Source organism: Oculina patagonica, chromosome 10, assembly GCF_052425735.1.
Source record: "Oculina patagonica isolate OP01 chromosome 10, crgOcupat, whole genome shotgun sequence".
In the NCBI taxonomy this organism is placed as follows: Eukaryota; Metazoa; Cnidaria; class Anthozoa; order Scleractinia; family Oculinidae; genus Oculina; species Oculina patagonica.
Genome location: NC_135767.1, coordinates 11567292 through 11579731, shown reverse-complemented (window position 1 = coordinate 11579731; position 12440 = coordinate 11567292). Strand labels below are relative to the sequence as shown.

At 39.9% G+C, this 12440-nt stretch overlaps 2 protein-coding genes across 2 annotated transcripts; one reads left to right on the top strand and one right to left on the bottom strand.

The window, feature by feature from the left end:
- Positions 1-445: 445 nt before the first annotated feature.
- Positions 446-2800, bottom strand: LOC144628087 (uncharacterized). The gene is made up of 2 exons (XM_078486144.1): positions 2553-2800; positions 446-1651 (listed from the first exon to the last, which is right to left on the bottom strand). The coding sequence occupies exons 1-2, from the start codon at positions 2626-2628 to the stop codon at positions 456-458; spliced, it is 1272 nt and encodes a 423-aa protein (XP_078342270.1). The 5' UTR covers positions 2629-2800; the 3' UTR covers positions 446-455.
- A 2316-nt stretch (positions 2801-5116) lies between these two features.
- LOC144628545 (MORN repeat-containing protein 5-like) lies at positions 5117-12162 on the top strand. Its single transcript, XM_078486663.1, has 6 exons — positions 5117-5395; positions 6946-7023; positions 7872-7959; positions 8862-8976; positions 10005-10136; positions 12022-12162. The coding sequence occupies exons 1-6, from the start codon at positions 5349-5351 to the stop codon at positions 12099-12101; spliced, it is 540 nt and encodes a 179-aa protein (XP_078342789.1). The 5' UTR covers positions 5117-5348; the 3' UTR covers positions 12102-12162.
- The last annotated feature ends 278 nt before the right edge of the window (positions 12163-12440 follow it).

Below are 12440 nucleotides of genomic sequence, written 5' to 3'. Positions count from 1 at the left end.
CTTGCTTGCTTTCTTCGTAAAATGCTATGGCTTCAGGAAAAGCGCTCACTTTAAATTGGCGGTGACAGTCTTCGTCAGACGTACTAAGTGCATTGACACAAGAGGCAAAGTAGTCCAGTACCATCACACGACCAAGTGTGGTAGCAGTGACATCGCATGGCCGTTGGCATTTATCTGGAAAGCTTTCAACAAGCACTCCATTAGTGTCGTATACATGAATCCAAGTCTGGTTAACTTTTCCAGGTGATTTGGACAATGGTGCTTCTTCCTCTTCGACCAATACAAAAACCTTGGAGTTCACGACTGTTAATTTGTGGCATCTAAACCCGCTCTTTAGCTCAAATTTGCGTTGGTATTCACCAGCCTTGTTGAATACACACACCTCAGTGCCAAAATTTCTAAGAAAGGCCATTACATATACATTGGCATCCTGGTCTGCAGCGACGTCCAGAACATTACACGAACCGTGCTGGGCTATCAACAGGTCCAGGGCATTCTAAGGGGAATAAGTACTTGCCGCTTCGGTCGAAGACTTTAACGTCATTGTCTCCGCTCTCTGCTACGATGATGTGGCCTTGTTTGGTGGAAGCTATGCTCCGCGGCAAGATAATTCTCCGCTCTCTTTCACGAGAAGCCAGGCCAAACGAAGAAGGCACAAAGCCATGCACCAGATCTTGTTTTCTCAATATCTCAGCCACGCGCACGTCGCGAAGGGGATCCACTTTCTCCTCTCCAGTGTCAACGCAAGGCCAAGACAAGAGCTCAGCAGTTTTACCAACCATTTGCTTGACATCATAAATAACTTTATTTATGTAAACAACCGTGAAAATGATCTGCCCGCGTTCACAATCATTTTTTGCTAACGAAGGAGATGGGAAGAATCTTTTCCCGGGTTTGAAAGCAGTCTTAAAGTTTTTCTTAACTGCAAGCATGGCATGTAGCTCTTCCAAGCAGACTTGACACGGCGGCAAAGCCTCTCTGGGATTGTCTGCAGCTTCCAATATTGTTGCCATGACACGATATTGCATAGCAAAAATACGATCAAGCGTGCTAAGAGCTTTGTCATTGAAAGCCTCTGTGGCTTTTCTGCGGGAATCTTGGAATCTTGACTGTGCTTTCGAAAACCATCTTGCTGTTGAATTATTTCCTCGAGATCTTTGGATCTTCTCTAGTTCTTCGGGGAAATTTAAAGCCAGTCTCCCACCATCAAAGGCATCCATCGTTGTTTTTGGGCCGAGGCCTGAATTGTCTTTGTCTATTCCTACTTCCCCATCTTCCGTGTCTGCACCAGCGGTAGTCTCTTTAAACAGTTCAAAAAATAGCACAAGTCCTTCCTTGAAAAAGCTCACACTTGCCAGAAGATCCTTCAGTGCTATGCTATCTAACTTTGACTTGATATCTTCTATTTCACGAACGATCAATCTGTGGAACTGTTCATCTTCTACATCTCCTTCTCTTAGCTTTTCCGCTAATAAATCGCGGCCTTTCTCAATGAGCAAGCCAACAGTAGCTTTGAATACAGACTTGATTATTGAAGACATACTGTCCAAATTAAAAAGTCTCGGGCAATAACGCTGTTGTTGCTTAGTTCTTTGACACAGATCTTCGTCCAGGTGTATGGAAGAAACTAAATACACCCGCCACCTGCGGACTGATATTGGAAAGCCATCTTATGTAAAACGTATGGTTTTCCAACTGAATTTCAACATTTCATTGACATAACCTGAGGCTGTGCACAAGTGCGCAATTTTTCTTCCTTTCAAAATGAAAAGAGGCGATAAAAAAGACGTTTTGATGCCATCTTGATATCATTATTAAGTTAAATAAATATATTGGAAGTTGTGTTTATGTATAGGAGGCGAGATGTGAATAGCTTCATGCGGTTGAATAATACTTCGAAAAAAAATATCAGGTTACAAGTAATGTTTGGGAAAATGTTAACCAAAGACTAGGCACGAATGGAGTTTGACTGGCCGGTTTACTTCCGGTTTCTGTTACAAATCAGCATCATCTCATAAATGAGGCCGTCTAATTTCCCTTACATATTTTTAGGATCGAAAAGTTGCTGCTACGTCAGTCATCTTGGCGTTATGCTTCTCCTTTAGTGCTTCTCGACAGCAGATGACTTGTGTTCTTCGATGCGTTGGTGGAGCTGGTGGCAGGTGTATTCGGAATACTTCGGATACACCTGCCGCCATTATATTATTCAATCGCGTGCAACTATTCACACCTCGCCTAGCATATATATAAACACGGCTGTCAATATTTTTATTTGACTTGATTATAATGCCAAGACGACATCAAAACGTCTCTTTCTATCGCTTATTTTTATTTTGTAATATCGAAATGTTGTGCACTTGCGCCCTCTAGGCTATGCCACAAAAATGTTGAAACTACCATTACGCGAAAAAAAACAACGAACCCAAATTTTTGAGAAAAACCTCCCTAACGCTTGCTAAGTCAGAGTGCCTAGCCGATTGTTTATCATGCAAGCCATGAAAAGCATTCGCTAACTTGTAAACATTATAATATGCATGAAAACCTTCTCAAACCTCCAAAAGTTGCGTTTTGTTTTGTGTCAAACTCCTCCCACACGAATTTCAAGTACTTACTGTAATATTTTGACATCGATTTTTTTTCTGCTGTGCCGTGCTGTAAATTGGAGAGTTGTTGTTGAGATTGCAAGCTACTGCGCGACTGATCTCTGGCGATGCAAACGATAAGTTTTGTTTATCCACGACGATTACAAACACAAAATGATGAGCACGTGCTTCATTATTCCAAGAATCTGCACCTTCGAATTCATAAGAGAGCGTCAGTGATATGCGCGCCAACCACCTCAGAAGGGGAGAGCCAAAATATTTACTCTATATGTGTACCGTTTATAAAATTTCAAGCCCTAATGCAACGTCTGCCTCAATACACTAACAACTCGATGATTCATATCTATACTGACGAAAGCAAAAACAACCGCGTTTTGGTCGAAGCTACGCTTCTCTTTCAGGATGAAGCTTGCTGCTCCCTTGCCTTCAATGAAAAAACAAAGCCGGCTCAGTCGGTAGCCTAGAGTTATTCAAAGGAAAGTTCATTTTAATGAATCATACGCTACGTTTCAAGAAATGGCCTTTCGTTGTGTTTCAACTTTCCCCATTAAGCACTAAACAACAGTCCTTTTGTTCTTGGTTGTGCTGAGGGACTTTCTTTGGTCGAAGCTAATCGGAAAAGCTCGTGACTACCTTATTATAGGAAATTAACGATACATGTTATTAACGCGAATTCAAAAATTCGCATTAATTTTATGTATGTTAACTTTTTTACTATAAGCATTTGACCAGAACGTTTCCTAAATTCGCGTTAATTTTATTACGCGTAAATTTTGTTCGCGTTGTTAAAATGCCTCGTTATATTCCTATAATAAGGTAATCGGAACATTGTCGGTATGACAATTTAGCTACACTTACACTGGGGGAGTAGGTAGCGTCAAATTTGTCTCGTCAGGTCAGGTTTCCGCGCCTGAAACTAACCAACGCTATGAACGTGAAATTAAACCTCGCATAACTTATTATTCATACTTATAAAGACGCGAACCAACGCTTCAAAATGAGACCTTATTAGACTTTTTATGAAGATACGTACCGACGCTTTGAATATGAACTCTCGCTTTACTTGTTGTTTATATGTACTTGTATTGATCAGTTTGTGTTTGTTCCCCTTATGCGCTGGTGGTGATGCCGGCCGTCTGGTTCTCTTGAAACTGTGGTGTCGAGGAAGGCGATTTTGCAGTCACTCTCTGTTTTCACGGTGAAGCTGATGGAAGGCTGCTGGTTGTTAATTAAGATGCAGTAGGAAGCTACCGCCTCTTCCGCGATCCTTGATGGCGAAGGTGTCGTCTACGTGGCGTTTCCATATCTTAGGCTTCAAGGATATGGGTTGCGGTCCCATGAGTCCGGGTGGACAGCAGATTTCGGAGTGGGTTACGTTGGACCCATACGATATCGGGTATCCAAGCAGCAAGAAGGGAAGGCACATGTCCTCTTATATGCATGCAGTCTCACCCGAGGGTTTTTACTTAGATCTCCTTCCGAATCTAGAAACGGCAGAGTGCCTGAGAAGCCTAGACCAGAGCGTATCTATTCAGGCAATGGCCGAACTTTCATTGGTGCTGCAAAGTGGATGAAAACTGTCATGAAGGACGAACGACTGCAGACCTACCTCTCCACCAATCAGGATAAGCCGTACCCCGTGGTGGGGAGGTCAGTTCGAAATTAAGTAACATTAATAATAATTTAATTTCTTCAAAATGTTTTCTTTATTTTAAAAAAAATATACATTAGCACGCGCAATAATTTTGGGAACCAGAAGAAAAAAAGGATATTCAAAAGGCGTGGTTTCCGAATTTGGATAACTAGAAAATGTAGATTTTGCTTAAAAAATGGAATGTAAATGCCCCTGCAACCAAAGCTTAGGAAACATTCTTAATTTCGCTTTGCGTATTAGACCCTCAATTAATGGAACACTTATAATGCTCTCATACATTCATACATTCGGGAAGTTTTCCTTAGTGAAATGTTACCTTGAACTTACGTTTTCGATAACAAATTGCCGTTTTAATGACAAAGAAGGCCAAGTCCGTTTTTTTTTTAGAAAACAACAGCAGCTCGTACATTTATATTAGGGCAAATAGATTCGTTTCCCTTGATCAAACTGTTTTAATTGATACAGATTATATTAAAAAATAAAAATAAAATATTGTATGTATCTACAGTGGGAATTTACTGTAATTCTCAGCATAAAAAGCGCGTGGGACGAAATTCGAAAAAAAGGGAAATAATTTTAACTGATTTCCCTTTATTAGTTTGAATATTTCATCCTAGTCAAACTATTGAGAAAACACTGTCAACATTTGCTAGACTAAATTTAAAAAAGGACAAAAAAATACCAGCAAGATAACTGTTTTTACAACAATCCTTAAATTTGATCCAAACTCTGTAGCATTCATTTGCTTTTTAGTTTCATGATTTGGTTTACAATTAACTTGATTTATGATTCATTGCAATACACTAGCTATAGCAACATATTCGGATCAACGCCGAAGAATAGCCCATAAACAGAATTAGCTTCCAATAACTCTTAGAGTCTTTGAAGGCCGAACCCTGGACAGGAAAATACTTGTCGAATTTATTTTGCCCTTTTGCCGGCCGTTTTGTTTCGCGCGTGCATAGAACTTAATTATAGCAGATAGCGCGGTTATGACTTAAGAGAATTAAATAATTAGAACAATGAGACTGTACTTAAGATAAACTAAAATTATCGTTGTTGTATATTTGTTGAGAAATAATTTCAGAAAAATGCAGTGTATGGGAACAAGTTACGAGGGCTGTCTTCTAAACGGAAGGTAGGAAATAGTATTACCCCCCTGTACAAGACTTATTTGCTTTTGCCAAAAGATCTAATTAATTAAAGAAGAAAACTTGACAAACTTAAGGTGGTGGCAACGAAGTACAATGTCCGGATACATTTGTTGCGGACACAAAATTTGTATCCGAGACAAAAAGAATGTTTCTTGGTGAAGAAATTATTCTACATGACACGAGCGTGGGACAAAGAAAAAAATTCTGAGTCCCCGACGGGAATCGAACCCATGGCCTCCCAGATACCGGTTGGCCGCTCTAACCAACTGAGCTACGTGAGACTCACTGTGAGCTAGGCCATTTACTAGGTTGATATATGACACGCGTCCTGCATACTGCTAGGATCAGCAATGTCGAAATCATCAAATTTGTAGTAAATAATAAAGATGGTAGATTTTAAGCTCGGTGATAAATAGTGAAGAAATTATTCTACATGACACGAGCGTGGGACAAAGAAAAAAAAAATCTGAGTCCCCGACGGGAATCGAACCCATGGCCTCCCAGATACCGGTTGGGCGCTCTAACCAACTGAGCTACGTGAGACTCGCTGTGAGCTAGGCCATTTACTAGGTTGATAAGTGACACGCGTCCTGCATACTGCTAGGATCAGCAATGTCAAAAACATTTTGCGTCCGGAACAAATGTTTCCCGGTTTGCGCGGCATGGACACAAAGCATTTTTTTTTGTCGTGTTCGTTTGCCCACCTAAGAAACATCATGAGCAACTTCACGTCAAAAATGTATCCGTAAAAATGTGCCTTCGTTTGCCACCACCACCACCTTTACAATTGTGCTAGCAGAAACGCGATTTTAAACTCTCTCCCTTACTTTACTATCCTAAACGGTTCGCAAATTATATTGAAGGAAACGACCTGGCTTAGGTAGTCGCAAAAAATGCTTTACTTTCGGTTATCGCACAAACCAGAAAAATTGCAAAAATAAATTAATCATTGTCGCAAAAACGAGTTTCCTCAAGCTGGTTGTAGAAATTCTCTACAAAGCGCAAAAATGATCTCGAAGTGTTATGATGTGAAACCACCCAAAGCCTCCAATATCGTTGTTGGTGAAAAGGATCCGGAGGTTTCTTTTCAATCTACTGTATACCTGTTTGTAAATTAATAATTATTTTCAGATGTGCCACTGTTAAAGTTACAACGATTTTTAGTGCTTTTTAATGCAATAGCCCACTTTCAATAATTTAAAATTCAGCCTAAAAGAACAGACCTTAGTACGAGGCTCCGGGAAATAAACTATACTGTTTGTGGGGTTTATTCCCCAATGCCTCGTAGGGGGAGATGTCTATTGTTTTAGGCTGAATTTAAAAATATCGAAATTGGGCTATTGTCAACTGGATTGTTTGGAAATTAAGCTGAAAGCTCCTGCGTCATAAGCAGTTGTTTTGGCACATTATATTCTTTGCGTATTAGTCAAGTTTATTAAGTGAATACACATATAGAAGCACTTCATTTTTAACCTTCCATAAGCGGACTATTTTTTCTGGTCCCCTGTAACTTCATTTTTTTGTTCAAAAATAGAATGGATGATCCCGAAGCAACCTATAAGTTTCCTGAGTACTTTGGGACCGAATATAAGGGAGGCATCGAGGACGGCATGTAAGTTGCTGGGTTAAATGGTTTGGGCAAACTTCATGGCCCTTTCCTCGAGGACGAGGGGCACGAGCAAAACATTACTTGATTCTTAATTATGCCGTATAATCTTACCGCATGTTCAGCTTGTTCCTATAACTGAGCTAGCGCTGGCCCCAGTTGTTCAAAGGTTCGGTAACGCTATTCACAAGATAAATCATTATCCAGTTGAGGGGTAGCGAAGTAGGTTTTGTATGACAGTTATCCACTGGATAGCGATTTATCCCGTGGATGGCGATATCCAACCTTTGAACAACTGGGGCCTCACTATCCAGTGGATAAGTGCTATGCTATGCTACGCTGGTGGGCTTCGAAAAAGAATACAAGAGGCAGTGTGGCCGAGTGGCCGACGGTTAAGGGCGTTAGAAAAGTGAGGTAAAAATGTGTCAATTTGTATGTTTAAAATAGAAGGCTAGAAAAATCGAAATTTCACTGTACTTCGCATACACTATGCAAATCAGCTAGTTCACCAATCAGCGCTCCTGACCAGAACCTAGTCTGGTTTAAGTCATCAGTGTGGGATTCGAATGGCAGACGCTCTTTCCCTCCGCGATCCGTCAAACGATAAGAGGTAAGAGGTCAAATACAGCGAAAAGAGGTGCGTGTATTTGCAGGCTTGCACTGTACATACAGATTACACATCAACATTTTTCGCAAAGGAAGAATGGAAGGATAATTAAAGCATCACAGAGTAATTACAAAGTAAACCAAAGAGTAATCTCCCTTCTCAAAGCTAAGAAAAAACCTCTTGGCATCCACCCTTTCCCTTGTACGTCCTAGTATTAAGTAGCATTTTGCCTCCCTTACTTTCCCAGGTTTCAAGGCGAAGGAAAATTGATATTTCCAGGCAGTCGGTCCTGTGTTTATTACACGGGTAGATTCGACAAAGGCAAAGCAGTTGGGGTGAGTTACCTCAGAGTACAAAACTCCTATTTAAAAATTATTGACGAGGACGATCTTCAAAATTTTATAGAAAACCTAGCATGGCAGGTACCAGCATCTTCACAGCTCGAATTTATTTTTATATAAAAATAAATAGACCTTTTCATGGTTTTTCTTTTGACTGACTTTTGACACGGACCAGTTAGCGAAAATTCATTGACACTGCTGGATAGGGCGACTTTCAATTAGCAAACTTGCCAAGTTTGTGAGTGATCAGAGATGAGTGAAAATATAGCTCCGCAAATGGCAAAAGTTTTCAGACGTTTGTATGGTGGGGGCAAGTATGTGCCCCCAACTTATAAAAAAGGTGAAATGTCGCGACTTTGTGGACCCATATCTTCTTAAGTGTTCAGCATTGATATTAATCTAAAACTTGGCAAGTTTACTGGTATTCAAAGCGCTTTTTCCAGCGGTGTGGATGGATTTTCGCTAGTCCACTGTAAAAGTTGAAAAAACTGTGGAAGGGTCTATTCGAGCGCCCAAACCCCAACTTTGCCTTTTACGTCCCGTGGCGTGTTTGAGCAGTGTGATGAGGATGATGATGATGATGATGATGATGATGATGATGATGATGATGATGAAGATGATGAAGAAGATGACTATTTTTTAAATAAATTTTTCCCCCCTCCCTTCCTCCTCCTCTTTCTAAATAAACAACAACAACATGTGGGTTTCGTAGTGTTTTTACGCTTTCTATCCAAAAAGGTACAAAATAATTAACGGTGCTCACTTTCGGTTTGCAATCTCCCCCTCCCTGGCAAAATAAATGAAAATAAGCCAGCAATACAGGCGGAAGAATTATATGCGATGGGTTTTCATAGTAATGTTGTGTAGTAATAAGCAGTTTTGTATTATTTCTACAGGGATATTTTGAATTTGCAGACGGTCTTCGAGTTGAACTAGAAAACTGGGAATACTGTGATGGCGACCTTGATAGACTTTTCAAATCTGAGGAAGAGAATGGATTAAAACCAGCAGGTAGTTTAATTTTATTTCCGAAGAAAAACTACAATTTTGTATTGTACTTGGACTAAGATTTCTCAAAAGTCTCTAGGATTGTTTGCTTCCTCGGATAAGAATGTTTACTTGGTGATAAATCAGTATCCATTCAGTCAAAATTGTCCTGTTAGGAGGGTCTCAATGGGTTGGTGGCTTTTACGGTTAAGGGTTGATTTCTAGGACAATGAAGTGATCTACTATAATTACTGACCGGTTTTTTACCGTTAACATATTTTACGGCTAACGGCTAAAATTTTCCAATTCTTTTTGCCTAACGGCTAAATTTTTTTGCCGTTTTATAATAATAATAATAATAATAATAACATTTATAATGCGCAAATTCCATAAAATGTTCAAATGCGCATTACAAGATTAAAAACGGAATAAAAAAGCTAAAAACTAAAATTACAATTAAGAGTAAACTTACAATGAATTTAAAAAGCCAAAAGTACAATTAAAGGTAAACTTACAATAATTTAAAAAGCTAAAATTACAATTATTAAAAGTAGAATATAATTTAAAAACAACTATGATAAAAATGCACGACGAAAAAGGTGTGTTTTAAGCTTAGCTTTAAAAATACTAACAGTGCTGGCACTTCTTATGTCAAATGGAAGCGCGTTCCAAAGTTTCGGTGCAGCACAGGTAAAAGAACGGTCACCTAGTGTGGCTTTTGATTTAAAACGTGGATAGCTAAGTAAAAGTTTATCGCTAGAATTCCTAAGATTATATTTGGAGGGGAGCCTAAGAGAAATAAGGGATGATAAATAAGAAGGCGCTAAAATCCATAAGATCGGTCGTTGCTTGCAATGTGTGTAAATTTTCTGGTGCCCAGATATATATGTATCCGTTTGCTGTGAAGCACAAGTTGTTGTTTCACGACACATTCAGAGCAGTATTGATTTTTCGGGTTTATGAATCTCATGAGCGGTAGTAATTAATTGAGCACGCGAAAACTTCAGATGCTTGTATTTTACAGTCATTTGAAATGGTTTCTTTGTTACAAGGTCGCTCTCAACTGACCGATCAGGATCCACCACCGACCATACCGGAAGGAATGTATGACTGTGGGGATGGGTTCTACGATCCCGTGAAAAGGAAAATTGTTAACCACGATTTGGTCTTTTTACGTAATACTGGTAAGTTTACCGGCCACTAGACTTTCTCAAAGTCGTTCGCTTCTCTTTTCCGGTTTGGTACTCGTTTTCGCGCTCTGATCGCGTGAGCTGGACTTGCAGGCAAGTCTACGGGCCGGTGTCTGTGTAGAAGTCATGTTGACGGTTCCAATTTTGATTATCGGAGAAGCGCGCGCGAGATGCATTACCTTTACCCTTTTCGAATTTCAGCAAAAAAACGACAAAGAATTGCATCTAGCTCATGGCGATGAATATCTGACAGATTTCTTGCTTCGCTTCGCTGCACTTACGGTCACCCAAGTTTTGTACTATTGGAGGTGTTTTGCTCTTGGTTTTTGCTTCTTAGTGTAGCTAGCTCCTCTTCTGACAACGTAGAAAATTTCTCTTTGTTGTTACTATTGCTGAAAAGCTCAAAAGGAATAGAAAAACGTAGCAAACTTGCCTTATAAAATTCCGCCATTGTCGACTAAAACAGGACAAGTTTACAGGGCTGACGCTATGCTTTGTGCTAATTGGCTAATATCCGTCACATGTTGTTTTTTCTTCGATTTGATTGGCTGAGACGAAACTGTCCAAATTTTTCTTAAATTGGACAGATTGTGAATTTTACCTGAAAGTCGTAATTGAAACTATCCAAATTTAATCCCAAATTGGACAGTTCCCAGAAATTAAGGAAAAATAGCTGCGCTGACAATATAGGATTTACTGACGGCTATATAATTAAGCGCAAAACAAGGAAAGAGATCGTCTCCTCGTCTTGCCATTGTTCAATGCCGCGCGGCTACACGGAATGTTTCTACCGCGCAGCAGAAGCAAACTTTGCTTCTTGGAAACAAAAATTGACGCTGGAAACAATGCTTCCTGTGTGGCAAAACTGGGAAACATTGGGAAAACATGTGCACACCGCAAGAGTTTCTGGAAACATGTTTCCTCGTTTTGCCAGGCCTTTCTCTTATTTCCATTGAGTCTCAATTACACAAGCCCAGTTGCATTTGAGGACGTGAGCTACTTTTAGAGGAGGGTCAGGAACTGAGGGTGGTAAAGGGGTTGTCAGGATCACGTTTCACGAAAAATAAAATAGCCATTTCTCAAAACCAAAAATAAAAGGTGTTAAATTACCTAGTGGAGTAGAGTGACCAAGGACCCAAAATGACGATCAGTCACTGTCATGCACTGGTCACACAATTTACCACACGTACATGTAGTCTTGTTTTCAAACGGTTAATGGATAATTTCTTGAAAAAAAAAAAAAGGATCAATCGTGGTCATCGGGGTTTACAGTCCCATTTCACGAGAAAAAAGCAAGAGTCATCTCGCAATTCTCATGGAACTGAAAGGTCAATTCGCGGTTCACGGCTATGTAACCGACTCGCGTTTTACGAAAAAAAAAAATAGCCAATTCAGATTCACGGAAAAAGGGGCCTTTCACGGATCACAAAAAAAAAAAAACTTTACCACCATCTTGTTAGGTCATCCCCTGATTACTTTCAGATTTGCTCACAACCATTTAAAGGCTAGGGAAGCTACTTTTGGGGGGATAGTTCATTTCGTAACTTTATGGTAATTCGGAAACCATTTTACAAAACGGTTCAAGACGTTTAACTGTCCACATGGGAAACACCAAGCTTGGCCTCCTCCGCAGGCTACTCCTTTGAATTTCAATCCTTAATATTGGGTTTCCTGTGGTAGCAGAGGGTAAGAGAGAAAACTGGGACTAGTAGAGTGGAAGACTGGGGGCAGTCCCAGTCTCTCTTTTGCTCGGTCCCATTCTTTCTCCCGCCGGTCTTAGTCACTCTTATGTTACAAAGGGAGTTGCCTGCGGAGGAGGCTACAGCAAGCTTTATTTCCTAAAGTTTCTTAACTATATGTGTTTGATTTATACATGCAGATGAGAAAGAGCATAACTGGATCGTAAACCGCTGCAGAAAGGCCTGGGACGAGCCAGTTGGCAAAAGAAAAATTCACTAGGATTCGAATGCCAATAATATGTGTAAAAAGGACAATCAAGAAAACAATAAAACAGAGTTGGGAGACAAAGCCATAATGTCTTATTTCACAAGCACTACACATACATGTAAACTAAAATGTATTAATTACCTATTACTGTATGCCTGAAATTAAAAAAATGTGGTATACCGAATACCCAAATTTCAGCTGAAGTATACCGTATACGCGATTTAAAAAGCGCTTGTATACCGTATACCCAAAAACCCTGGCCGACCCTGACCAATCCTGATTTTGCAAGCCTACCTTAAGCTTGTCGAAATTTTGAAATTCCAGGACTTTCCTAGATTTAAATGGCCCACA